The sequence below is a fragment of the Amaranthus tricolor genome, chromosome 15 (genome assembly GCF_026212465.1).
Source record: "Amaranthus tricolor cultivar Red isolate AtriRed21 chromosome 15, ASM2621246v1, whole genome shotgun sequence".
NCBI classification, from domain to species: Eukaryota; Viridiplantae; Streptophyta; class Magnoliopsida; order Caryophyllales; family Amaranthaceae; genus Amaranthus; species Amaranthus tricolor.
Genome location: NC_080061.1, coordinates 12,546,462 through 12,573,984, shown reverse-complemented (window position 1 = coordinate 12,573,984; position 27,523 = coordinate 12,546,462). Strand labels below are relative to the sequence as shown.

At 34.1% G+C, this 27,523-nt stretch overlaps 5 protein-coding genes across 5 annotated transcripts; 1 reads left to right on the top strand and 4 right to left on the bottom strand.

Annotated features, from left to right (window-relative positions):
* The first annotated feature begins 395 nt into the window (after positions 1-395).
* On the top strand, positions 396-7,595 carry LOC130800656 (probable protein arginine N-methyltransferase 3). Its single transcript, XM_057664224.1, has 7 exons — positions 396-827; positions 1,669-2,208; positions 2,323-2,420; positions 4,575-4,653; positions 4,789-5,049; positions 5,593-5,760; positions 6,922-7,595. The coding sequence occupies exons 1-7, from the start codon at positions 534-536 to the stop codon at positions 7,360-7,362; spliced, it is 1,881 nt and encodes a 626-aa protein (XP_057520207.1). The 5' UTR covers positions 396-533; the 3' UTR covers positions 7,363-7,595.
* A 288-nt stretch (positions 7,596-7,883) lies between these two features.
* Positions 7,884-12,914, bottom strand: LOC130800657 (formin-like protein 20). The gene is made up of 4 exons (XM_057664225.1): positions 12,595-12,914; positions 9,472-10,175; positions 9,045-9,260; positions 7,884-8,966 (listed from the first exon to the last, which is right to left on the bottom strand). The coding sequence occupies exons 1-4, from the start codon at positions 12,665-12,667 to the stop codon at positions 8,349-8,351; spliced, it is 1,611 nt and encodes a 536-aa protein (XP_057520208.1). The 5' UTR covers positions 12,668-12,914; the 3' UTR covers positions 7,884-8,348.
* A 4,941-nt stretch (positions 12,915-17,855) lies between these two features.
* LOC130801032 (uncharacterized) lies at positions 17,856-19,566 on the bottom strand. Its single transcript, XM_057664789.1, has 3 exons — positions 18,985-19,566; positions 18,441-18,634; positions 17,856-18,009 (listed from the first exon to the last, which is right to left on the bottom strand). The coding sequence occupies exons 1-3, from the start codon at positions 19,564-19,566 to the stop codon at positions 17,856-17,858; spliced, it is 930 nt and encodes a 309-aa protein (XP_057520772.1).
* Positions 19,567-19,571: 5 nt separating this feature from the next.
* LOC130801031 (uncharacterized) lies at positions 19,572-20,185 on the bottom strand. The gene is made up of 3 exons (XM_057664788.1): positions 20,015-20,185; positions 19,841-19,928; positions 19,572-19,750 (listed from the first exon to the last, which is right to left on the bottom strand). Exons 1-3 carry the CDS (start codon positions 20,183-20,185, stop codon positions 19,572-19,574), a joined length of 438 nt encoding a protein of 145 aa, XP_057520771.1.
* A 400-nt stretch (positions 20,186-20,585) lies between these two features.
* On the bottom strand, positions 20,586-21,275 carry LOC130801030 (uncharacterized). Its single transcript, XM_057664787.1, has one exon. The coding sequence runs from the start codon at positions 21,273-21,275 to the stop codon at positions 20,586-20,588; it is 690 nt and encodes a 229-aa protein (XP_057520770.1).
* Positions 21,276-27,523: the final 6,248 nt, after the last annotated feature.

Sequence of the window (27,523 nt, the reverse complement as noted above, 5' to 3'; positions counted from 1 at the left end):
ATAACACTTAGAATTTTTAACATTTTCATAATATTGAATATAATTGAGAGTATTATTTAATTTTCCTAATTAATTTATTGTACTTCTCTTTTGTTATATACAAGAAACACACTCAACTTAAACATTACTTCTATTTAATTCATCTCGATTCATGTTTTTATAATGTAAGTGTTTATTTATATTTTTAATCATGAGTAACTAAAAGTTTTAAGTGTTAAATATAATGTTTAATAAGATGTAGTCTAAGTAAATAACAGTTATTTGTAATATTAATAATATGTAAAAGTTGAATACTGTGGAACTTTTTGAATTTTAATTTATGTTTGTTTTTGTTTTGTTTAAATTATTGGTACCTGTTCGATCTTGTTGGGTTGGTTTACAAATTTTTGATTTAATAATACAAAGAGGAGTGTAAAACCTTAAAATAGTGTTAAATTAGTTAGCTCAGAAGTTCAGCTGGTCAGTTCCTACTACTACTTCTAAACGGTTTATCTAGGGTTTTGGAAGGGTTTAGAACTCCTTCACTGTGTTCAATGGCGTTAAGCCGCGGAAAACCCTACAACCTCCAAGATTCAGGTTCGGATATTGATGAAGATGAAGATAATGAATTCGAACCCGATCAAGGTTGGGATGACTGGAATGATGATAATAATGACGACGAAGAATCTGAGTTCAAGTGCTTGTTCTGTGACATCAATTTCTCTTCTTGCGAATCCTTATTTCATCATTGCAGTTCGATTCACTACTTTGATTTTCCTCAGATTAAAAAGTGCTTAAATTTGGACTTCTATGGCTGCTTCAGGCTTGTTAACTACATTAGGGTTATGGTGTGTTCTTTCTTTTCAAATTGTTCTAATTTTATGAGCTAGTTATTTTTGATTTTGAGTACTCGGCTGTTAGAATTTGTTAGTCAATTGAATTGGTTTTTGAATTCATTTTTCTGTGCTGAATTTGGGTTACTAGATTAATGCCTAATTGTTCAGTTTTCTCATTTTAGGAGTAATGTTTCTGCTCATTGCTTCTTTTGTATTTTTTCATATCCTGTTAAGTACTCTCTGGGTTTCAGAATAGTTTGAATTACTGTCATGAAAAATTATATTAGATAAATATTTGGTCTTTTCTACATATGGAATTGTTCAAGTAATTTGGGACAGAGGAAAAAGTAGAGAATTCAAACTATTGTGAGATATGAGAAGGTGCATTGCAGGAGATGATGCTTTGCTGCTCTAATTGTCAGGTTTAATGAATATCTCGGAATCTCTTGCAATATTATGCTTATTTTTTGACCTTTGTAGTGTTTATTTCTCATTTCAGAAGTAATGTTTCTGTTCATTGCTTCATTTTCATTCTTTCTTAATGCGTCAAATGCTCCCTATAGTTTAAATAATTGTCATGGAGCAAGTATAGAAGTATTAGATAAGTTGTGGGTGTTTCCTTCAATGATAGTAAACTAATTTGGGATGGAGGAAAAAATCGTGTGTTCAAACTATTGTGATACACAAGGTGTGTTGTTGGAGATGATGTTTTGGTGCTCCAATTGTCTTATTTGTAAATTTATATTTCTGAATATATCGCGTTATTTAATGGGTTTTTGTTTGATCTTTGTAGTGTGTTTTTCTTGTATGCTTTGTCCTTTTTAGCAAATGGATGTGGTGTGTTTGTTTGTAGGTAGCAAATAAGACTTGTTGGAGTTGTGGTCATCAATGCAGTTCTATTCAAGAGCTTCTAAGTCATCTTCATGTGTCGAATATTTCTGAGGAGTTGAAGCTTATGTGGGATGATGATAAATTTCTGCAACCGTTTATGGAAGGAGATTCTTTACTCTACAGCTTCGATCAAGATGGAGATTTTGATGAAGATGAGTGTATGGCGTCTGTTGATGAGGAGGAACTTGCGCAAATCATGGGAGATGCACATAATATATGCTTTGATGATGATATGAAAGTAGATGCTGATGCCTCTGGCACTTTGGCTTCAAGTACAGAAGCTTTGAAAGTCCTGGATTGTTCCTCTATTGCTGGCTCATCGAGTGCAGCAGTGGTGAATGGAGTTGACATTGCATGTGATTTCTCTGATAAAACGAAAAAGGATAAATCCCTAAGACTGTCGTTTGGTAGAGTTGCAGCATCTGAGATCAAGAAAGTGAATGAAAATTATTTCGGATCCTATAGTTCCTTCGGTATCCATCGGGAGATGTTAAGTGACAAGGTCCTGATTTTGTGTGCACAACTTGAACATGAATAGAAACAGTTACAGTTTTATTTTGTTTAAATTTTAGAAACTATGATGTGATATGGTTTTGAGCCCTTTTTAATGATGCAGGTTAGAATGGAGGCTTATAGTCAAGCTATTCTGAAAAATCCATCTCTTTTTTGTGGTGCTGTTGTTATGGATGTTGGTTGTGGGACTGGCATACTTAGGTGAGACTTTTTTTTCAAAGTATGTCACGAAGTGTATGCTCAATTTGTCTTTTCTTGTCACTATGGTGGTTGTATTGCTAGTGATGAGCATATTTTGTTATTTTATTGCAAGTGTATACTTGACTCTTGCTGGAGTAATAAAAAATCATTTTTAATATTTTTTATATATAGTTACAACCCTATTGCTTTGAGGAAAGTTGGAACCCCATTATTTAGGGAACATTATGACTCTATTGTTTAGATGGTTATATTTTTTTTTAACTAGGAATTTAGTATATTGATGTGAGTTGCATTGTGACTCCTTTAGTCTTTTGATGAGCATTCTACATTTGAATTCTCTTCTTCCTAACTAACTTTCTTGGCCAATGTATGCACTACTCTAAGTATAAGCTATTAGTGGTAGGTAGCTTTTGGTAGGATTGAATTGGTCAGTGATGATCATGTGCTTTGTCGGGCCATAATATGCTTTTAGGTTAGTGGTATCAAATTGCGGTGTAGCATCATTTTCCCTTAAAAATATACATTGGTGTACTGATTTGTTCTTGTTATCTAAATTTGGACTTCAACAACGATCCCTCTAATCAAGTCACCTACTAAGATGGATTTTCACGCATGCTAGCACTGAAGAAGAGGAACAATATAGTCTCTTTCTTTTTAGGGATGAAATAGTGGCAATACTCCTGAAGTATTAATTCAAATAAGTGTTACGAGGACAAATTGGTTGGCCAACATATACTTTGAAGGAAACTGGGGAAGATGATTTGTTGCGCCACAATAGAAGGCCATCACTGAAAAGCAAAGTACAACCACACAAAGGTGGTAATCATCAACAGTACGGAAACTTGTCACTAACAACCGATACTTAAGAGTATTGCACACATTACCCATAAAAGTTTGGTAGGAAAAAGAGAAGTGAAATGTAGACTTCACATATAAGAGGAGTCACATAATAATCCCATCAATATACTAACTCTTAAGTAGAATGAAATGTAACACCCTCATCAGTAAGGCTGTAACTTTCCCCTAAATAATGTCTTTGTAACCTCCCACTAAACAATATATTTATAACTTGCCCCATAATGAAAAAACAAAGTTGCATCGTATCATATTAGCCAAGTTATAAAGGTTTTAAAATCTAAAGAATTCATATTATCCGCATTGTAAAAGTGTAAAACATCTTTTTTGTGGTCTTAGCCCATAATTTTAGTAATATGACATCAACACCGTGGCCGTTGCTGGCTGCAATCAAGATCAAATTTATGATGGCCATTGATTTTAGATAAAGGCTAACAAGCTGTGACTTTTTGTGTATGAGGAACACGATTGTGTAATGAATCGACATATGAGAGGCTGACTATGGGAAGAGGATTATATTCAATTAGGATATAATTTGTAGAAGACATTAAATGATAGAGAAAGGAAAAGGAAATGAAAAGAAAAACGTAGTATAAAGGGAAGAGGAGAGAATTATGTGGGAATTTTTGTTTGAGATTCTTAGCTTGGGAGAGAAGCATACCTCAAAAAAGTCAACTATCAATTTTTATTTATATTTTCATTTAACCTTTATGTTCCATAATACTATCTTTAACTTCATTTTACTGCCACATGGCCCAACTTCGCCATTTCCTCTAATTGCAATTAACAACTGCTAAATATCATATAATTCTCTCTCAACTCTTCCCTTATTTATGTAAATTTTCTTTTCATTTCCATGTCTTTTATGTTTCTAATGTCTTCTACAGACAATATCCTAACTAAATTATAATGCTAATTCGCCATTGCTCTTTCATAGTACCCCTCCCATATGCTAGTTCATTACAGTTACACATGGTTGCATAAGCATTACACCCATCCTGGAACCATATTCTCAGGCATTTAGGTGACCTTTAATTCTCTATCATAGTCTCATCATTCCATATTTTATGTACCTTAATCAAATGGTGCACTTAAAGAAAATATAGAAAGTTTACAGGTCAACAAATTCATTTACAATTGAATTTAGCTTTAAGTTTATACAAGGGAACATAGCTTTAGTTAAACTCAGGGTTTCATGGAAAAATAGAATGAACACCGAACCTGGGTTATCTTGGTTTAAATAGATTAGGATGCATTATCAAAATCTTTTTTCTTATTCTTAAATGCTATTTCTCCTAGTCTTTTTGCAGCCCAAGCAGGGGCATCAAGAGTTATTGCAGTAGATGGAAGTCAGAAGATGGTTGCTGTGGCCACTCAGGTATTCTTAGTCTGCTAGCTTCAGTTCTTATATTTTGCTAGCTTCACTTAAATCTTGCTATCAAATTTTACCAACTTCAATCTCAACTTCATTCATAAATATTTTTCTTGAATGATGTTTTGTGTGTATTTCTAGATTGCAAAAGACAATGGCCTTTTATGGAGTGAGAGTACTTGCAAAGGTAATAAGAAGAATACTGCTGTGGTTGAAGTTGTACATGGTATGATCGAGGATTTGGAGAAGTCAATATCTATTAAACCCCACAGTTTAGATGTCCTGCTGAGTGAATGGATGGGCTACTGTTTGCTTTATGAATCAATGCTCAGCTCTGTCCTCTTTGCCAGAGATAGATGGCTAAAGCCTGGTGGCGCAATTCTGCCAGATACTGCAACGATGGTAAGCTGAATATTTTTATCTTTTGGGAATTTTTGGTGAGATACCATGTTAGTACAGTGCTATGCGATACTTTATTTATCAATATTTTGCAGTGCCATCATAGAAATAGTTTCTGAATGAATTTTTCAAATGATATTTTTAAAGTTTTATTGAACTATTCGTCTGCTGAATTTCATCATTATAGCATGTAAATTGAATCGTTGATGATCACTTTGATTCTGTTGCTTCCCCCCCACCCCCCTTCTATTTCTTTTTTTTCATCATTGGTTACTTTTGTTTGAAAATGTGAGAACTAAATTGTTCATGCATTGCTTGTTCTAATTTCATTTAGGGATGCACTTGACATATTACATTATGGATTGACTGATCAGGGATTATGGCTCATAATTATGGAATCACTTTTCTGCAACCTCTTTTGGATCCTATGCTACTTGCATAGTTTTTTTTTTTTTTTTCTTTTTTTTTCTTTTCTTTTTTTGGTATGATTAATTCTTTTATTTACTAATTCTGTAGAACCTTAGTATATATGTTGCTTTTTTCCAGTTTGCTGCTGGTTTTGGAAGGGGTAATACTAGTCTCCCGTTTTGGGAAAACGTGTATGGTTTTGACATGTCTTCTGTCGGCAAGGAACTTGTTAAAGATGCTGCTGAACTTCCTATAGTTGATGTTGTAGATAGTCATGATATAGTGACTGATACTGCAGTATTAAAGGTGAGCTCTCGTTTTCTTCTGCTTGCAAAAAGTAATTGGTAGTGCAGATAAAAAACTTCCTGACTTCTGACGTTAAGTAGAGGGACTCAAATAAAATTCATTTTTTCAAATGGAGATTTGGAGGTAGGCTCTCTATGGCCTTCTATAATGTGCAAAGTAATAAGCACTATTTTCTAGAGATTAGGTACCCTATCTTTGCACCAAGGTAGTAAACGACCATTTTGGGGCTTGGCAGGGGGTTTATGGAAGAGTGGCAAATGATGGCTCGAAGTTGAAAATTTTTGTCTTTGGATTATGAACTCAATATTATAAAACATTTTTAGGCTCAACTCCCTTTTATAAAACATTTTAGGCTCAACTCCCTTTCTGTGTGGCAATTTGCTACATGGTTCATCACATTGTTTTTTCTTTGAGTTCCTTTAAGCTATGTTTGGCACATGGGATTTCAAGGAGGGAATGAGACTTTCGCCTAAAAAAAGTCCAAGTTTTTCTTTGTTTAAAGGGAATGAGAATAGGGAATAGGATTAAAAAATGACAAAGTCTCCAAGAAAAATGTCTTGGGGGAACTTTCATTCTTATATCTTTCATCCAAGTCCCTAACATGACAAACAAAGGATAAGACATTTTTATCTTAAAAGTCTCATCATAAAAGTCTCATATCAAAGTCTCACAAGTCTTATTCCCTTGTGCCATACACCCCCTTAGGTCTTGTGTGAGACAGGGTGATTGGTGATGGTCGTTGCTATAGCTGTCTCTGAAACTTATTAGTTATAATCTACCCAAAATCTCTAAGAGACCCAAATTATGGAGTATTATTATGACCCTTTTGCAATCTTTAAAAAACCTGTAAATCTGATACTTTCTCAAGATAAATTATAATTTACTAGTTGTCATTCGACGAAGGGTATTTGCCTATCCGCTAAATTAAAGCTCTCATTTGTGTGACTGTCTAACGCTCAACTTTGTGATTTATTTCTGCTTCTCATTATGTTGACTATACTGTGCGCTAAAGCTTGTTTTTTTTTACTCATTTGGACAATCTATTCCAAATAAGCAAAATACACCGTTGGCTGTACATTGCAGCTGGGTGTATGATAGTCAAGCTCGAGTGGAATATGATGGTGATTTTTTCTCTGATAGATTCAATTTCTTTCTTTGCAGAACTTCGATTTGGCTACTATGAAAATTGAGGACATGGATTTTACTTCTAGCATTGAGTTGATTCCAAAGTCCGGTAGTGACACAAAATCTGCATCGACATGGTGTCATGGAGTTGTTCTATGGTTTGATACTGGTTTTACTAGCAGATTTTGCAAAGAAATGCCAGCCAACTTATCCACATCTCCTTACACAGAAAAGACACATTGGTCGCAGACAGTTCTTACTTTTAATGAACCCATTGCACTTGGATCTGAAAAACTCGATGGAAACAGATCAGACTCCGTAGGAACTGATTCCTGCCCAGCCTTTATGATCGAGTTACGCATTAGTATAGCACGTGCATTAGAGCACCGAGCCATCGACATATCAGTGGAAACTTCAGCTATCAGTCATGATCATCAAAAGCGAGCTTGGCCTGTACAGATTTTTAACCTCTCTTAGGACACTGGTATGCTGTCTTTGTAATGGTCTCAGTTGCCTTTTCTTTTTCTTGTTTCTCAGTTTTTATAGTGATGATCCCCTGATGCGGCCATCCACAAATTTTGTTTTCAATTGTTGAACTTGAGTTCTATCAGGGATCTGCTTCATTCTTTAGAAGTGTTAAAGCGTGTTTCACTTAACAGTATAAGTCAATTTCTGAGGGTATATTAAACAAAGAGCTTATTTTGAACTCAGAGCTGAAAGTCCAAAAGCCTAAAACATACTTGTTTTGAGTATTGTCTGCAATATTCAATACTCCTCTGCACCAATCAGTTTAGTACACTTTGATTTGGTTGTCTTAGTCTTAGCCAACTTGTTACATTTTTTCCTTGCCCATGCACGTGAGAGAAAAGCTAACCTACCTTATGGACCGCACCTCTTCGACTCTCCCTTCAATAGAATACTTTGAATATAGCAAATTGATTTAGACCGAGTGAATACATTCTCTGATTTAGCTTAACCTAAGTATTTGTTGTCACTAAAGCTTTGGAAATGTAAGAGTAAGTTAAATGTGAACTGTACAATAATGGATGACTTGATCAATTATAATGATCCAAGAAGATTGTGATTTATGAATAGACTCCACATTTGTGCATTTAGATCCTTAGTTTAGTAGCTTTGCCTTGGGTATTTTACAACTGGTCAGGAAATTTCGACGGAAACTTACTATAATAATAAAAATATAAGACAAAAAAGAAATAGCTGCTTATGACGTTCAAAATGTTGGAGAAATACGAGTTATATCTAAAAATACAAACTTATAATGCATAATATGCAATGTACTACACAAAAAATTATTTGGTACATCTAAAGTACCTTAAAACGGTACTTTTTCTCAGTATAGCTCTTACGGCTTCTGCCTTCTGGTATTTGCTCCCATCAGCTTAGCTGGGGTAGACGGTAAAACTCTCAGTTCTCACAAAAGACCCGTAATGGCAACATCTGTCTTATTCTTCACCGGATGCAGCGCTTGAAGGTGTAGCCGGTCCTTTAGGAACCCACTTATATACTGGCGCTTTTGGCTTGCTAGACTCGATAGTTGGTGGTGTTTTTGCTCGAGGCACCCACTGAGAAATCACCCTTTGTTGCTTAATAGTCTTCGATGTAATTTCTTGCCATTTGCTCTTCTTGTTCTGTTTTGGTTTAGCAGGACCTGAAATAACAACTGGTTTTGGATCGATTTCCACTTTCACATCTTGTATTTCACCTCCACATGAATCAACCACAACTATGTTCGTTGATGAAGCACTCGCTAAATCAGATTCTGCTTCTGATTTAGCTTGTTTGTAATTGCCTATATCAGGAGAAACAGCTTCACTTTCATCAGTTTCCAAATCCCATCTGGGAGACCCATTGCGCAAAGTATAGTCTTTGTTGTTGTCACCAGGTAAAATCACCTCTTGAACAGTTTCCGGTCCAATATCCTTCTTTTCTACGCTCTCAGACATAGGATCAAAAATCTCTTCTACCTCGAAGAATTCACTATCGGAATCATGTGATTCTTCCTCTTTCCCTAATTCCAATGTTATATTTTTCGGGACTTCATTCATGTCTTGGAAGAGAACCTGACATCAAGAAGAGCATTTGAGTTGGATCAAGATCACTCATGTATACGCACACATTCTGTTTAATCAGTAAATTACCTCTGCCTTGAATTCTTTCGGGATCTTTGTGTTCCAGGGAGCATCTATATCATCAGAGTTTAGAGCCAATATGTTTGATTGAACAAATCCTGTGTGAAACATGACTTTGAATATCATCTCTTCTGTTACTAGATCATCACCCAAGTGGATACATTCAAGGAAGACATCGCCTTGAACTTGACATCGAAGCTCTAATTTAACGAATGCACATTCTTCCTGCACTTGCGCATCAAACAACTTCTCAAAAATACTGTACTTGAAAGAATAAGATTCAACTTCTTTAGAGTTCATAGAAACTATGATGATGTTTTAGGGTAGGGTTGGATGACGACACACCATACCCTTATCAAAAAGATAAGGAGGTTGCGGCCAATAAGACCCTCGGGTTAAGAATGACTTGCTAAAGAGAATGAAGACATGAATTCACCTTCGAATACATCAAAGCAGGTTCATCTGCTGTTAAAGATGAAAACAAAAGAAGTGCAGTTCTATTTGCCTTAGCCGAAGGATTCTGTCCATATATTTGAACCACAGGCCTGCAACCTTTACCGCCACTAAATAATGGAAGATTCCTCAGCAGAATATAGTCCACAATCACAGGTGAATCTGATGGAGGCCATTCAGAAGCTATATCTCTTCCTGTTATGTACCGAAGATATCTTAACTTAGAAGCTCTAGGGTTTATTGGGGACAAAGCAGAGCTAAGCTCTTTCGGAGCTTGTTTATACACCATTTCCAAAGTCTTCTGTTCTCCACTATACTTTTTCCTGTCAAGAAGGAGACCTGCTAGCATGAATGCAAGAACAGGCCAACCGCCTTCTTCACAATGCATTAGGATGACATTTTTGTGACCTTCTAAAGATAACCAGCTGTCGCTAGATCTTAAAAAGTAATGAATCATCTCCAATGGAAGGATAGGATAGCCCTCATAGTGACGAGGGTAATCCACTACCGCCATATCATAGTCGATTAGTATGTCCGACAGTAAGCTGATTTGATCAGCTTCTCGGAAGTTGAACACCATAAAAGAAGCACCAGGATGACAGTTGTGCAAACTTGTAACAACACTACCCAAGTATGACCTGCAGTCTTTCTCATTCTTCATGGATGTTGACAAGCAGCAATCGAATACTTCATGGTGGAATCAAGAGAAGAATACAAGGTATTAGATATTAGATATTAGATATTAGATATTCTAGTATGTCTTAGTAGTATCTTCCTTTTCCTTCATGTTATAAAAACACCATATTTGGATGCAACAAAACTCGACATCATGGATTTTGGGGTGTTTCGCAGATAACTTTTTGTACAATTTTAGCTTATTAAGGTATAAATAGATGGTAGCTATGGTCTTGGTGTACAATTTTCTTCTACACATCTTTCTGACCGAATAAGTTTGTTAGAATACTAAGGTCTTGGTGTACATTTTTATGTGCGTGGAGGGGAAAGAAAAGTGGGTAGCTATGGAGTATGATAGTTAGACAAATCATCATCATCATCAACCCAATATCCTACTTGAAAATAGGGTCCGAATGAAGAAAAATAACAAACAATTCATACCCGTATTTCATTGAGAGGGGTTGTTGCGGTTAATTTTGGACAAACTAACATAATTTATACAATTATTAGGAAACATGTCAAGAGAAAACACAAATATAATATTTTTTTGATTTTTAATAGTTTTTGCTTATAATATTTCTACTAATTAATTAGTTCTCACCGAGGCTGACTCTTAAGGGGCAAGAGGGGTCTATGCACCATTCCATCTAAAATTATTAGAAAAACCATGTTTTTATATTCAAAGGCATATAATAGTACATACATAATTTGTAAAGAGTCCATAAATAATATTTTTCACCGGACATCACAAGGCATATAATGTTTCTCACAAATTTGACAATTGAGAGGAATGTTACAACAATTAAAAACAAATGGTATATTTTTTTAAAAAAAAAACCCAATTTGACATTCCTATAAATAAGTCTTAAATGGCAATATTATGGAACGTGTGTCCCTCATTTTCACCTATATGGAGATTGTTTGAGAACAAAATAATGAAATTTGATGCATGCATGCGAACTACTTCCTTGCTTCAATTGTGCTTGGTCCAACATAATTGCTCGCCACTCATTATTAGCTCGTCACATTGTTTTTAAAAAATTGTTATTCATATAAGTAGCTAGAATCAATTTAGGCCAACTTAAAATTTCAACTATGGACAATTATTTAAAAGTATTTATATTATGGAGGACCTTAATTAACTTTACTTTTATTTTGTTTTTATCTCAAGAATTTTTAATACTCCCTCAGCTGTTTTTTTATCTTCTTATTTGGAATTTGGGAAAAACTAAAGTAAATAATAATTACACATTAGATACTATGAAAGATGAATGAACAACTAATATAAAAAAAATAAAGATTCTATTGATTAAAGTGTAAGTGTAATAATGTCATTAAGTTTACATTTAAAATATTAGTTAATCTCTATAGATTAAAGTGTAAGTGGAATAATTTCTTGAGTTCTATTATTACTAAAATAAAATGATTGTAAATGAGAAGAACATTTTAAAATTTTCAAATGAAGAATATAGGAAAAACAAAAGAGAAAGGAAGGTGTATTATTTAATTTTGATGGAGTTATGATGCCCTAATGCTCTTTTTAGGTTTGCCAACTAAAATTATTTTTCAAAATTATTGTTTTACTTCTTTCTTAGAATATTCTAGAGGAAAAATTGCCCAAAATAATCTAATCTTTATTCGATTTTCCTATAATAATCTCATCTTTTAATTAACCATGAATAATACGAACTTATATGGATAGTTTCCTCTAATGTCCAAGAGGTAAATGAACCTACTATAGTAGGTAATATATATATATATATATATATATATATATATATATATATATATAACCAATACTCCAAGGACCTACATGCAAAGGCTAAAGCATGCATGAATACAAGTATAATGTATTTTGTTGTACCACATATTATTTGATTATATTACTTTATAGAAGTAACTCAGCTAGCTTATTTGGTGTAAAACCTTGTATTATTATTCGTACCTACATATAATCTTCATGCTCAACTAACTAACAAAATACCCTCATTAATCATTAAAAAAACTTAAATTTGTAAGCAAGGGCAAAGCTACATGGAGCCGGCAGGGGTTCGGTTCCTGCATCTACTTTCGCAGTCTATCTATTCTGAGGACTATTTTTATTTTAGTTTGGCCACTGCAAAAATTTTAATTATTTATTGCTAATATTGATTCATAAGTTTTTGGCCTCCTAAATTTTTATTTATTTTCTAGCTTTTTGCGAACACAACTTATAAGAGATCATAAACGTAGTACATAATTCAAGAAACTATATATGGCAGATTAATCAAGGATTATATATACTTTGATACCCTAAAATTAATTTAAAGATGGTTTTTAAAGATTATAGTATAATAAGTGTTAAAAATATTTGCGGCACGAAATCAAAAATGGATCAGAAACAAATTATTTAAAAAATAATTATAATAGTGAGTTGATGATATATGGATACCATAAATACGTTGAGAAATTTCAAGAAGATGATCAGGTAGCTTCCTGGAGAATGATCGACGGAACAGCGACATGCTAGCTTGATGATGGATGGATGGATGGTATTAACTGAAAATATAAATTAGTTTTCTTAAACAAGAGTTATGCATTGATGGAATTTGGAAGGGATGAATAAGAAATAAGCAAAGATGATAATTTACGTTGCTCGCTTTGACTTCTGAATGTGTCAAAGTATGAGGAGTTTGCACGACTTTCTCTTTTTCTACTTCCCGAGAGTGGAGACAGCTGCCCCTGTCCCATTTTTTTCATTTTATTCTCAAGGCCTATTCTCCCACTCTCCTTTAATTTATCATGCGCATATGATTTTGTTTTGATTTATGTACTCCATCTTGAATACTTTCTCCGTTTTAATTTACTTGCAATATTTATCATTTGTGGATGTTTTATATTACTTATGACATTACTATTTTTTGGAAAAATAATCTAATATAAAATTCTTTATTTTATCCTTACTTTATTCTTACCCCACATATCACTATCAATCATACCTCATCCCTTTAATTACCTAATTTACCCACTATCAACTACCTACTTTTAATTATGCAATTTTTTCCCTGCCTTTTGAAGAAATTCAGATCAGATTTTAAGTGCATTAATGACACAAACCTTCCAACAACTCTTCATTGCATTCTATCTAGAACCCCTTAAGAATTTTTGACCCTTGATTTTTCCTTAAGTGTACATCTCAGCCGTTGATTTCCATGATGCTCCTATATATAACCCTAAGGTAACCGGCTATTTTCATCATTGTTCCTCATGAACAAACGGCTCCTTCTCCCTCTCTTTATCAAGTCTCCTCTCCCTCATCACCTGCTTTTTGTGCTCTTTTCTCCAAAAATGCTTGATGTTGTGATCTTATTTTACCATCTCAGCATATGATTTCGATTATCCCTCACTATCAAACAACATGCATTTCATTTTGGTTTATTTTTCAGATCTGATTTTGTGGTTTTGTGGTTGCATATTTGGCTTCTGATTTCATTTTGGTTCATTCTGGTTCATTTTTGCAGATATGATTTCGTTTTGTGATTTCATGGGTCTTTTTTGGGACATCTTCATCTTTTGATTTTGTGGTCATTCTTCTGATTTCTTGGATTTTTTTTGGGACATCTTCATCTTCTTCTTAAAATGGAGGATTTAAACAGTGAATAAAATTCTTCTGGTGGTTTTTCTAATTCTTATCTTCGATATCTTGAAAATATTAAGCATGACAATATTTTCGGTTCATGGTATGATCATTATTATCTGAACTATGGAGACTTTGGTTCTTGACTCCCCAGACCAAGATCTCCCCCCTTCTTATTATGGTCTTCCAGATGATGATGATGAGGTGGTCAAGAAATCACCGAAAATTGCGCCGGTTATGACTAAAACTGTTGGATTGGAAGATCCTCAAATGTCAGATAAAAAGATATTCCTCAAAATGAGCATTCGCGGTTGTGAAAAATGAGCCTTTCTTTCCCTATCTTTTCCTTTAACTGATGTTCTTTGTTTGTTGGGTAATTGTTTGATGATGATCTGTTATGATCTGATTATGTTCATTCTATTGGATTAAGTGTTGCATGTTGTTGGGTAACTGTTTCATGATGATCTTTTATAATCTAACTATGTTCATTTGTGTTGGTTAAAGTGTTTGATGTTGTTGGGTAACTGTTTCATGATGATCTTTTATGATCTGACTATGTTCATTTGTGTTTGTTAAAGTGTTTGATGTTGTTGGGTAACAGTTTGATGATGATCTGTTATGATCTGATTATGTTAATTTGTTTTGGATTAAATGTTTGGTGTTGTTGGGTAACTGGATGATGATAAACATGTTATAATCTGATTTTTTTTAAATTGTGTTGGATTAAAAGTTTGCATTTTTTGGATGATCCGTAAATTCCCAGTGATGAGGGGGGTAAAAACTGATGAAATTAGTGCATCATTGAGTAAGCATGTTCATTGCCACCTAGGGCTTGACCATAATGTAGGCTGATACATAAGCAATATTTTTTTGACATGCCATTTTCAGTTACTGTGATTTAATAATATTGCCACCTCAATTACTACCTTTGTTCTGTTTTAGTTGCAACATTGTCGGTTTCTTCATTTTCAAATGGTAATGTCAGTAATCTGATTATTAATGGAAAACCACCTAGATATTTTTTGTATCATTACTTGTGGTTACTTGAGAAGATGCTGAACTTGTTACTTGTGTGCTAATTAAAATGATGTGAACCCTTCTTTCTAATGGAAACGACACAAGTGAAAATTGGGAATACAATGATGAATGATGTTAAATGATCTTTTAAAAACCACCTCAATGACTTATGTGGAGAGGTGTGTAAACAAAGGATGTTAAGTGATTTTATCAATGATGAATGTGGAGAGGTGTGTAAACCACCTCAATTAACAACATTGCATTTTTTGCATTCTCCCAAAGTCTCCAAACCGTCCACCGTGAAACATTATGTGCAAGTGCAGTTGCCTTTATAGATCCCTTAGGCAATGTTTTAGTTGGTGGTTCACAAAGACAACTTAACTTTTGAACAATTAACCTTTTGGTTTCAATGCTTATTTCCCTACTTCGGGTTTGTGCTTGTTCTGCTTCAGCTTCTAGTAAATCTGGTTCTGGTTGTTCATTGGTCTGTGGTTCTGGTTCAGCTTCATGAAATTCTAGTTTTGGTTATTGTTCATTTGGTTGTGCTTCTGATTGTTCATTAAGTTGTTCATCATGTTCATTAAGCTGTTGTTCTGATTCTTCTAGAGGCTGAAATTTGTGCTTATTGTGGGTTTGAATGAGGTTGGTAAGTAATTACAGCCAAGTTTAAACTAACATCTACATTCCCATATGTTTCACTTGTTTACTCTTCATAAATATCATAATCATTCATTATATCAAGGTTTTCAAAGTAAGAAATGAATACCTCCATATCTGGGTCAAAATTCTCATCAAGGTTTGCATTTTCATCCATCTTCCTTGCTTTGATAAATCTTCTACACTTGAATGACATTGTGCATGTGTGTGAATTGTGTGAAATAGTAATGGACAAAAATTGTGCTTGTTGTGGGTTCGAATGAGGTTGGTAAGTAATTACAGGCATGTTTAAACTAACATCTACATTCCCATATGCTTCACTTGTTTACTCTTCATAAATATCATAATCAATCATTATATCAAGGTTTTCAAAGTAAGAAATGAATACCTCCATGCCCGGGTCGGAATTCTCATCAAGGTTTGCATTTTCATCCATCTTCCTTGCTTTGATAAATCTTCTACACTTGAATGACATTGTGCATGTGTGTGAATTGTGTGAATTAGTAATGGACAGAACCTCCCCCCCCCCCCCCCCCCCCCCCCCCAAGTTACTTAGTTGTTATTGTGGTTCTTGGTTTTTTAGAGTTGATGATTAAGATTGGGTTAAAACCCTAAAGAATGAAGTAAAATTTTCAAAGAGTAGAAGATGGTGTGGGGAAGAAGTGAAGTGTTTATATAGAATACAAAATGTGTATTTTGATTTTGGTGGGAAAACTTTAATTTTGCCTCTCAACTCTTGTTAATTTTGGTGGGAAAATTTTGTAAATTTAATATTTTTCCCATAGTGTACCTGTAGCAACCGATTTCCTTGTACAATTTTGTAAAGGGTATTTTCATTGTATTTTGCATTAAAAAAAATCCATGTGTTTTACTGTTATTGTACCATCATTCATCTCCTGAAAAGCAACCCATGTGAATGAGGGTAATATTGTCCATTTGGACACTCAAAAGCATTTTCTTAAAATTTGTGCAACAACGTCATGTTGCAACTAAAACGGAACAGAGGAAGTATAATACTTTCTTCGTCCTTTTAATTTTACTATATAAATTATTTTAATTCATCTTAAATAGTTTGATAATGTTTTTTTAATATTTTACTTAGGAGGACGAGAGACATAGAATTACATATTACAAATTACATTTTGTTTGTATTGCAAAAAATGGAAAGAAAAGAAGAAGTGTTTGATAGGATATTATTTCTTTTGTTTGAATTACAAATTTCGAGAGGGAAAGGGGGCGTTTAGAAGGAAGGGATTTGACAAGAGTAGTGTCTTATAGGACCTAAATTATATATACTATATACTATATACTACATTTAGTAGTTGGACAAATATGCAATTATAGCAAAGTCTAAAAGTAATCCAAAAGAAAAAAAACAAATCAAAGATCAATATAAAACGGCGAGTTGTTGCTTGTATTACGTGCTCTACTTTTCAAGGCAGAAGAAAAAGTCAAGTCCGCTTTTTTAAGCGCCGACTCGTCGCCAGTGCTTTGTCTTGTTTTTTTTTTTGCGGTTTTTAGGAGTTATATCTGTTTATATGATTGGTTTCAATCGTTGTTTATGAATGATAACTTCCAATTATTAAATATAACTGGTTTTACATCAGTTATAATTACTTTTTGGTATTGGTTAAAGCATCCTTCTATGTACACGCTGTTTGCTTAGCAAAAATCTATCCCATTATGTTCTTTTTCTGAATTTGCCTTTCAAACATAACATTGTTATTGTTTTCTCTTCTCTTTTTGTGTGAAGTGTAGGGAGAGAGTAATTAACTTTCCTTATATCTTTTAAGTTTTTAATTCATCCACGACACTTTGATTTTACATTGCAATCTCTTTGTGCTAAGGGTTTGTTAAGCAATTTATATCTCTATGTGAGTTTCATTATCATCCTAAGCCCCCTTTACTACAAAAAATGTTGCCTCTACCTGCTTATAAAAGCATTTAGGCACGCTTATAAGTGAGGCTGATGCATTTAGTCATGCTTAATAAGAGAGGCTAAATTTGTTGTTTGTCACGCTTATAAGCATGTCTGATTTTACCTATTGCCCCACTTAATAAGCGTTGCAATATTTCATCACTTAATAAGCATGACTATTAGTTTATGATTCTATTATTTTCCTTGTTGTCCCACTCAAATAAGTGTGGGTATTGATCATTAAACTAGTATTTTAATTTTTACATGAAAATAAAATCTGATTATTATTTTTATTATTAATATTTTTGTTTATTATTATTATTATTATTATTATTATTATTATTATTATTATTATTATTATTATTATTATTATTATTATTATTATTGTTATTATTATTATTCTTTCTTTTTTGAGGAAATGATTTTTGTATTACCCAAACAAAAAAACGTGATACAAGGGACCAAAGGCCCCTAGGGTTCCAGCTTATCTCCCCATGTTTGCATCAGTGTGAACACAGAGTCCATCTTCTAGGAAGGGTTTCAAAGTGTCACTCTTCATGTGCAAGGGAGGAAAGCGGGAAACCTCAAAAAAGCTATACATAAAGGCGAAGCTATCTATGTCAGGAGGACATGCCCAACTTGACAAGACAAGACCAAGAGTTAAAGAAAAAAACAATACCGGCCTAACAACACCTTAAACCTAATATATAGTGATCGAGGCCCAAGTCAGCAGCTATCATGGAGGTAAGCTCCGGACTTAAGAGCTGAAGTCGTATCCGAGGATACAAGAAACATCAAAGGGGAGACAAAAGCTGTAGGTGAGCTTCACATTGAATCATATCTCAAGGACGCTAGAAATTTGAATTTGGTCTCTGAGGCGTCGATAACGTTGTCCACCACCAGTTTCACCATTGGTACTTTGTGGTTCCACACGACTTCATTTCTTGCGCTCCATATTGCATAGATGAGGTTGCAAAGAGTGGCCTCAAACTATTTCCTTTTGTGGCGCCCCAGTTGGTTCCTCTTAAGGGTATCTTCCAGAGTCTCAATTTTGTTGTTGGTCTCATACCGCTTCTTTAGATAGGCTAGACATTCTTGACTAAAGCGGCATTGGAAGAAGATATGGTTCACTGTTTCACTCTCCAATTTGCAGATCGAGCATGTGTCAGAGTCAACCACCCCAGCAAGCTTTAGGCGATGTTTTGTTTTCAGTCGATTGTTGAAAGCTAACCAGGCTATGAACCTACTTCTGGGGTGGTTAGCCTATTCCAAACAATGTGGTTCCACCCAACTCTATTACCTCCTCCCTTGATGTCGTTGTAGACTTTTGTGATGGAGAATATCAGTGTGTTCATCTATCTCAATAGCTTCTCCTGAACCTTGCAAAGCTTCTTGATGACCCAACTAGAAGTGACGGGGGGGGGGGGGGGGGGAGGGTTGAACAGTATCCAGTTGCCTCGTTTTGTGTATACTTTGTGGATCCATTTCACTCAGAGGGACTCATGGCGGGTGCTGATGTGCCAAGCTACTTTACCCACAGCAGCGAGATTCCAGGACTCCAGATCTCGGATTCCAAGCCCCCCCCCCCCCTCTTCTTTCTTTGGTTTGCACACTTTCTCCCAGCTGATATTCCCAAGGTTCTTGGACTCTATGGAACCAAACCAAAGGAAAGATCTGCAGATTGCATTCACCTGTCGGATGACCTTTATGGGAAGGATGACAGCTTGACACCAATAGTTAGTAATACTCATTAGGACGGAGTTCACTAGCTGGAGGCGAGCAGTGTAGGAAAGGTTTTTTACATACCATACTCTGATTCGAGCTGTCATCTTATCTACCAAATACTCATAGTCTGTGGCTGAGTACCTTTTTGAGGTAATAGGCATCCTAAGATACTTAACTGGAAGGCTCTCAAAGCTGTAGTCTATGGTTTGGTCAGCCTGGGCTCTGAACTCGTTGCTGACTCCTGTAAGGTAAATACCTGATTTGGAGTTGTTTGCTTTGAGGCCGGAGCATGAGGAGAAGTAATCGACCGTCTTGATCAGGATGCTGATGGATTGGAGGTCACCCTTGCAGGACAACATAAGGTCATCTGCGAAAGCTAGGTGGTTGAGTTTGATTTTGCTGCACCTAGGGTGAAATTTAAACTCTAGTTCTTCACTGGCCAAATTAAGGGTTCTTGATAGGTATTCCATACCTATTACGAAAAGGGGGACATTAGGGCTCCTTGTCTAACTCCTCGTTTTGCTTGGAATGTGGGTAAGGGGCTGCCATTGATAACCAAGGAATACTGAGTAGAAGTGACACACGCCATGACTCTCTCTGTGAACTTCCTTGGGAAATTGAGCGCAATCAGCATATCATGATGGAAATCGTAATCTAGTGTATCATAGGCTTTCTTAAGGTCGATCTTCAAGAGGCAACTGGGGGAGCAGTTCTTCCAACCATAGTGCTTGACTATATCCTAACATAGGAGGATGTTGTGGAGAATGCTTTTTCCTTCAATAAAAGCTCCTTGCATGGGGCTTATATGGAAGCCAGTACATGTCAGAGTTTCCTGCAGATGAGTTTAGAGATACACTTATAGATAACATTGCAACAAGAGATTAAACGATAATCATCTGGGGTGTTTGGTGTGGCAACCTTTGGAATAAGGGTTATAGCTGTTGTATTCCAAGATTTCAGGAGAGTGCCATTGGCAAAGTCCTGAACTGCTTTCACAACATCTGTTCCAACAATTTTCCATGCAGCCTTGTAAAAACCACTATTGAAACCATCCAAACCTAGCGCTTTGTCTTCTGGAATGCTCCACATGGCATCTTTAATCTCGTTGGGGTAAAGTTCAAATCAAGCAGATTCTGTCCTGACTGAGAATAGGGCCACTATGTATCACATTCATGTTGATTCTCGCTCTCTCCTTCATTTTACCTCCAAGGAGGTATAGGTAGTAGTCTTGGAAGGCTGCCTAAGTTTCCCTTGAATCGCTAGTGGTACGATCTTGAAGGTGAAGAACATTTATAGTACTGCACTTCCTGCGATGTTGGAGAGAATTGTGGAAGTATCTGGTGTTTTCATCACCCATCGTGAGCCACTTCAGTTTAGCTTTCTGTCTAAGGTCGGCTTCCCAATCTCTCTTTAATCTCCTGTAAGTCTCTAATTTCGAGCATTCAACATCGGCTAGGTGTTTGTCCCCTGGGTGTAGGTGGAGGTCCTCCTAGGCTTTTTGCAGATCAGCTTCAGCTTTGGCCAAGTCCCCTGCTTCTGTGTTTTTGAATTTTGCTTTGCATGCCTCCTTAATCAATCTGAGTTTTTGATCAAGGTGGTTTGGCCTCCTTGACAAGATAGTGTGCCATGTTGCTCGGATGGTGTCCATGAACTCTTTGTGCTTTCCCCAGTGATTGAGGAATTTAAAAGGTTTTGCATGTTTAGGGGATTCTAGGAATTGAACTAGCATCTGTGTGTGGTCGAAGTTCCCCTCTAGAAGGAAGCAGACCTCTGCTGTGGGAAAGGAGCACTCCCAAGCTGGGTTTCCCAACACTCTATCAATCTTGCTTAGAACTTTGGCCTCTCCTCTTTGCTTGTTTGACCAAGTAAAAAAACTCCCTGTACTTTTCATGACGTGGATGTCGCAGCTAGCCATGCATCTTCGAAAAGGTTCAATTTCATGAAGACATGGTTTTTGCTCTATCCTCTCATTAAGATTGGCTATGCAGTTGAAATCCCACATGACTATCCAAGGCTTTGTCACGGTTGTGCCTGTGTTCTCAAGCTCCGTAAGCATGATACCCCTTTCGTTCTTGTCAGTAGCACCATAAAGAAAGGAGCAATCAAAGCTATCACCCACAATAGGGTTGACACTCAGATGGATGATTTGGCTGCTAACAAACCGTATGTCTACATTCATTTCCTCGGGTCTCTAGACTACTATAATCCTACCTCCCTTGTGGAGAGCTAGGTTGTGCGTGATACACCTAGACGGACAGATTCTTTGGTAAAGGGCACTTATTCTTGCCGCTTTACTTTCGTCTCCAAGAGGCTAAATAGGCTTATGTTGTGGTTAGCGATAAAACGGGCCACTTTAGCTTGCTTATTGGCCTTATTTAACCCCCTGACGTTCCAGGTGAGGATGTTATTCATGATCTTGGATAGGGTAAGCCCCCAACGCTTTGATAGGAAGGATCTTATCATGAATTATGTTGTTAGGTTGGTTTCCTATATCGTCATCAGCAAGCACTGTGTAAGGATTAGACACTAGGAGTTGATCACACGGTTCAACTTGTTGGTCGTTCCAACCCACCTTTCCGTGTTTCAGTGCCTGAAGTGGCTCGCCCTTGGATTCAGTAATCATGTTGCATTGACTCTCCGATTGGATATTTCCTTCTGGAGGTTGTATTGCCATTGTTTCACGGGTCTCATAATTGTCATGGTATGTGTACCCATATTGGGATGGTAGATAGGGCTTCTTTTTCCAAGGACATCTTGACTTTCGAAGGTTTAACCATGAAAGGTTTCTTATCAAAAAGCATACCACTCATCTCCAAGCTTTATCTCTGACTACTTTGTCATTCAATCTCAGAATAAAGACACATTTCCTAACCATACCAACTTTCTCCACATCAAGGTCTTTCATCAGAGCTGTTCATGGGCGGGCTACCCGCCAGGCTCGACCCATTCGGCTTGAAAAACGGGCGGGTACGGACAACATATTTGTAAAAAATTTAAAATTTGGACGGGTAATATCCGCCCGCCAAGATAAATGGGCGGGTAGCGACACAAAAAAAAATACCCGCGGGTATACCCGCCCGCCCGGTTAGTTTAATATATTAATTATTAAATAATAATTATATTATTGTTTATGTTGGCTCTACATTATCCAACATACTTTAATACTCCAATTTCCCAATAATTTCTTATTTTGCAATTCTCATATATTCTCTACAACCCCCAATTCCCGCCAACTAATTTTTATTTTTCGATCCCCTACTTTTATACTCCCTCCTATTCACAAGTGTCCCATTTGCTTTTTAGACACTATTTATTTCTTACTCTTAATTTGTATTTTATCATTAATCTATAAGTTAAAACATATATAGTCAAGTGGAATCTTGTTTGATTCGTCTCAATGCAAGCATTATTTATATCAACTTTCCATAATTTTTAATTATGTATAATAAAGATATTAAGGATTGAATAAATGCATTGGATAGAATGCATAAAGTAAATGGGACGCTTGTGATGAATAGGAGGGAGTATTATGTAATTTGAGTATTTTTGAGATTTTTTTTATATATACAGAATATCTTAGACAATGTATTGTATTATTATAATTGTTATTAAGACTTCACTTTATAATTTGTATTGTATTTTAATTTTTATATAAGAAATACCAACTTACCCGTGGGTTCCGGCCGCTAAGGAAATGGGCAGGTAGCGACAAAAAAATATGCCCGCAAATGTAGGGGCTTTTGAATCTTTAAGCTCGCGGGTAGATTTTAAGGCATTACCCGATTTGCTACCTGCCTAAGCCTACCCATGAACAGCTCTAGAACGAACGCCGGTGTTAGATGCCCACAAGAAGGCGTTACACTAACACCTCCTAAGGTTTGTCGGGCGAACCCTAGTCTATTAAAAATAGACCTATCTAAGTATGACCAATTTTCCCCTAGCAGTGGACACCTCCTTTGCCTTATACCACTGGGTATCGGGATGACAACAATTAACTCAAGCATATATATGTATGATCAATAGCATGTTCTAACTATTTAGAGATGCCAAATCAGGACTTACACTCTTATGGCTCCTTACTCTCACAAAAGATAAAATATTAAACTTTATTTATAAAAACAACATCAAATATATATGAGATGCCAAAAGAGGCCTTACACTCAAAACCATCATCAAAATATTTAACACAATGTACTTCATCAAATAAATTTATTTTTAAAATATCGTATTTTCAACTAAAAAGAATTCCAAAAATTTATTTTAATACAAAGCCTTATATTATAAGTATTATCTGAGTTTGGGAATAAAGTCAACTATATTTGACATAGTTAACATAATTCAACCCTATTACTAACTTTTGGCAAAGAAGTAAAGTTTTATTCTACTCAAAAGTATGACTTTGTCAACAACACTTACAATATCTCAAAGGTAATAATGCAAATTGAAAAAAGAAAAGTTATCTAAGTCTCAAAACAAAATATTATAATACTCATTTTTATCCAAAACTGTAATGTACCGAAAATAAAATATTCACGCAATTTATATCTAATCAATTAGCCAACAATTTTCCAAGCTATCTATTTAAATAATGTAAAACTGATATTACTAAACTAGGAAAAAAAAGTACGTTGATCAAATTTTATTCTAAAACAAAACAAATCAATAATAATAATCTCCCAACCTTGCGTAACATTTTATTTTACTACCAAATCCTACCTATTAATTCCACTAATCATTCTCAATATAATCCTTTGTACTGTCAGAAATATATCATTTAAATTGTCAAACTACTTCTAATATTCTTACTACTTTATTCCACCAATTCATACAAATTAATTCTACCAATTCTAACAAATATACTTTACTACCTAACTATTACATATCTATTAATTATTTTACAAAAACTAATACTTTTTAATGCAATATATTAAAAACATCACTAAGAAGACCAAATGTTCTGCCAATGTAATACATTATTAAATATTTCTATTAAATTGATTTAAGTTATCAACATGACTGATTAACAAATTAATTAACTAATATACTCCCTCCGAACCAATTTAGATGTCTCATTTGCTTGGGCACGGTTATTAAGGATGGTGTGGGATCCATTAAAAAGGGTAAGTAGTAGAGGGTAAGTAGTGAAGTTAGTTGCGTAAGTAAGGTATAATTTATATTCGTAATTGGACAACTAAAAAAAAGATAGACAAATAGAAATTGGACAACTAAAAAGACTTTGCCGAATAAGAAAATGGGACAATTAAATTGATTCGGAGGGAGTATAATTTATATTTTATCACTCCTAAACTACTAATCAACTAGTAGATGCATAAACCATTGAAAATTCAATTACATAGTTCATTTAGTTTATACTATAGCACTCAATAACATAAGACTAACTTAACAACGATTATTTGGTCTCTAAATAATTAGAACCAGCATTTTTTTCTTTTACATATTTAAATATTCCACATAATTAAAAATAACATTGTAAGTGAATTAAGAAAGGAAAGGATAAACTAATTACCTTTATATCATTTCCGATTAGGTAAATTATAACGAATTGTGTAATATTGCCTTAGAAAAATAATAACCCTCCAATAACCTCGAACAAATAATTTCTTCAACTCAAGTATATAACCTTGATAAAAGATTAAAATCTTCAACTTCGATAACCTTTTATTTATTATCCCAAGCTTAATTTTTATGGAAAAAAAACTCATAATATAATTATAAATATAAATTGTCGTACCAAAAAAAAAACGTAAAGCCAGACAGAAAAACTTTTTTTTTCTTTATGGTAATGAACATTAACTAAATGGCGTGATGATCACGCCTTTTAAAAAGAGAATAACTCTTCATTCTTAAACCCTAATAATAAGTAAAAAAAAATTAAGGATACGAATGTAATGTGATGGGTTTTCTTAAACATTAATAAGCCACCAATTAAAGTAATAAATAGCTCTAAATTTTAAGAGTTACAAGATTCTTTAATTCTGAAAGTTGATAGGAGGTCGATACTCTCTAGAGGGGATGAATAGAAAGTATGGACGTTTAAAATTTTTGTTTGGAAGATTGTTTCAAGAGATTGAGTGATCTTTCAAAACTGTTTTCTGGGACAGGTTTAGGTCGAGTAATAAAACTATAATGTATGTGCGGAAAATAAACTTAAAGAATAACACACGATATGTTAATGAGATTCGGTTCTAAACAACCTACTCCCTGCCTATGGGTTCTCTTTCAACCCGTAGGATTTCAACGCCTTTTATTAATAGACTTTAAGACAAACTAGAAGATCTCACTATCTTCTCTCACCACGTTCTTCCCCTTGAAGAAACGTCTTACAAGTCCCTTTAATAAAAGCAAATCCCAATCTCTCAATAGAGATTACAAGTTGAACACTTTGAAAAGTATTCTTAGTTAGGCGTAATAATCTATGAAAATAATCTAACTCTTTTTTAATACTTAAGCCTATTACAAATTGTAAGAGTTAGATGAATTAAGAATTACAACTCTTAGAGAATACTATATCTTATTTCAAGAGAGAAAGTTGTATGAAGAGGTGCAATCTTAATTTTTGAACGAAGCCTTTATGTCACGCCTCAACATATCCTTGTAGAGCAAAAAAACTTCATCTGTCAATTTCGTTGATCTGGATATTCTGTGCCAGTTTTCAAAATCTTGAACTTTAACTCCAACAGACGTTGCACTGATAGCTCATCTATTCTCGTCATTGTGTGCTATAATTTGTTTTTAATAACCAATGTTATGCTGCTACGTTAAAACTCATACATGATAATGAAAATTAAGCAAAAACAAGATAAATCAACGTCTAAAATAATATTCAAAATTAATTTCTATTTTTAGCTTTTATTTAAATTGTCATTTTCTATTTTTAGTATAAATTTAAATTATCATCTTATTTATAGGAAACTCTTTAATTAGCTTAACAACTTATTTAAATTCAAATATTAACGTGTACTATTTATAATAAAACGTGTTTAGCTTGTACTATAGATATTTAATCATTCAACTATTTTAAACACATATTTTAAATTCAAATCAAATATTCGAACGTTAATAATAAACGTATAAACAAATTTAATTTCAATATTTTGAACTATTAAAATATTTCAAATATAATTTTAATAAACCTTGACCTATTAAAATATTTCAAAGTTAATTTTAATAAACCTTGAACTATTAAAATATTTCAAATATAATTACGAAACTGCTCTTATTATAAACATAATTATTTTAAAGACATTTAAACATATTTCAAGACTTATAAATTTAACCATAAGATAAATTTAAGTCACTTAAGCATATTTTAATATTTCGAACTTAAACATATATCAAATATTCAATTTATATCTAATATGATTTTAGATTGACTTAAACAACTACATATAATTACTTAATTTATTTGTTTAATTAATATGTGTTTTGAATTATCATCATTTGAGAGAGTTGAGTCTTCAAATTCTATGTTTTCAATACCCAAAATTATTGTCATCCCTTTGACACATTTTTTTTTAAAAATTATTATTATTAATTGATTTATAGACATAATTTTAATATTAGTATGATTAATTAGAAATATTGAAGTGAAAGGTTTTATTAAATTACTAACTACAATTTCAGTTATTATATCTACTTATTATCATCAGTTACATGATCTTTCAGATCAATTCATGTACTAATTAATATAGTTACTATTCATAAACCAATATAGTTAATTAGTTATTTACTGTCTAATAAATTTAGTTAGCCCCTTAATTAAATGGAACTAATGTTATTATTATTAATTTTTTTTACCCGCTTTGAACATAGTATTTTTAGTTTAAAGTAAATTATAAGTATTAACAAAATACCATTTTATGGTAAACTAAATTATAAAACTTGTCCAAAATTTTGGGGTGTTACAATGCACATGAGATGTCATTTTACAGTCTGATAAGCTTGCACTTAAATCCAATATGTGTCTTTTATGGGCCATCCAAACGAGACAAAATGGATATTTCGTTTAGAATTAAAGTGAGAACAAAGTGTTTATAGCATGTGGTGTCTTTTATAAAGGAATTTTTTTTTACGAGAAGACAACTAGGAATAATATATATCGTGAAGTGATTCAAGAAGAGTAACAAATAAATAAGGATAACACCTTATCAAATGCGGCTTGACATGAAAATTCTTATGAGGGTGCATTTCATTAATGAAACTTTTACCATTCCACTTGGATATATATTAAATTCTATATGACAAAGAGTTGCAAAGTAATGATTTTGGAACATTAAGAACCTAATAACTACAAAGAAGCTTTTGAAAATAGTGACTCCAAGAAATGGCTTAAGAATATGAGGTTAGAAATAAATTTAATGTCTGAAAATCAAGTATGAGATGTGGTAGATTTACCAAGTGAGATAA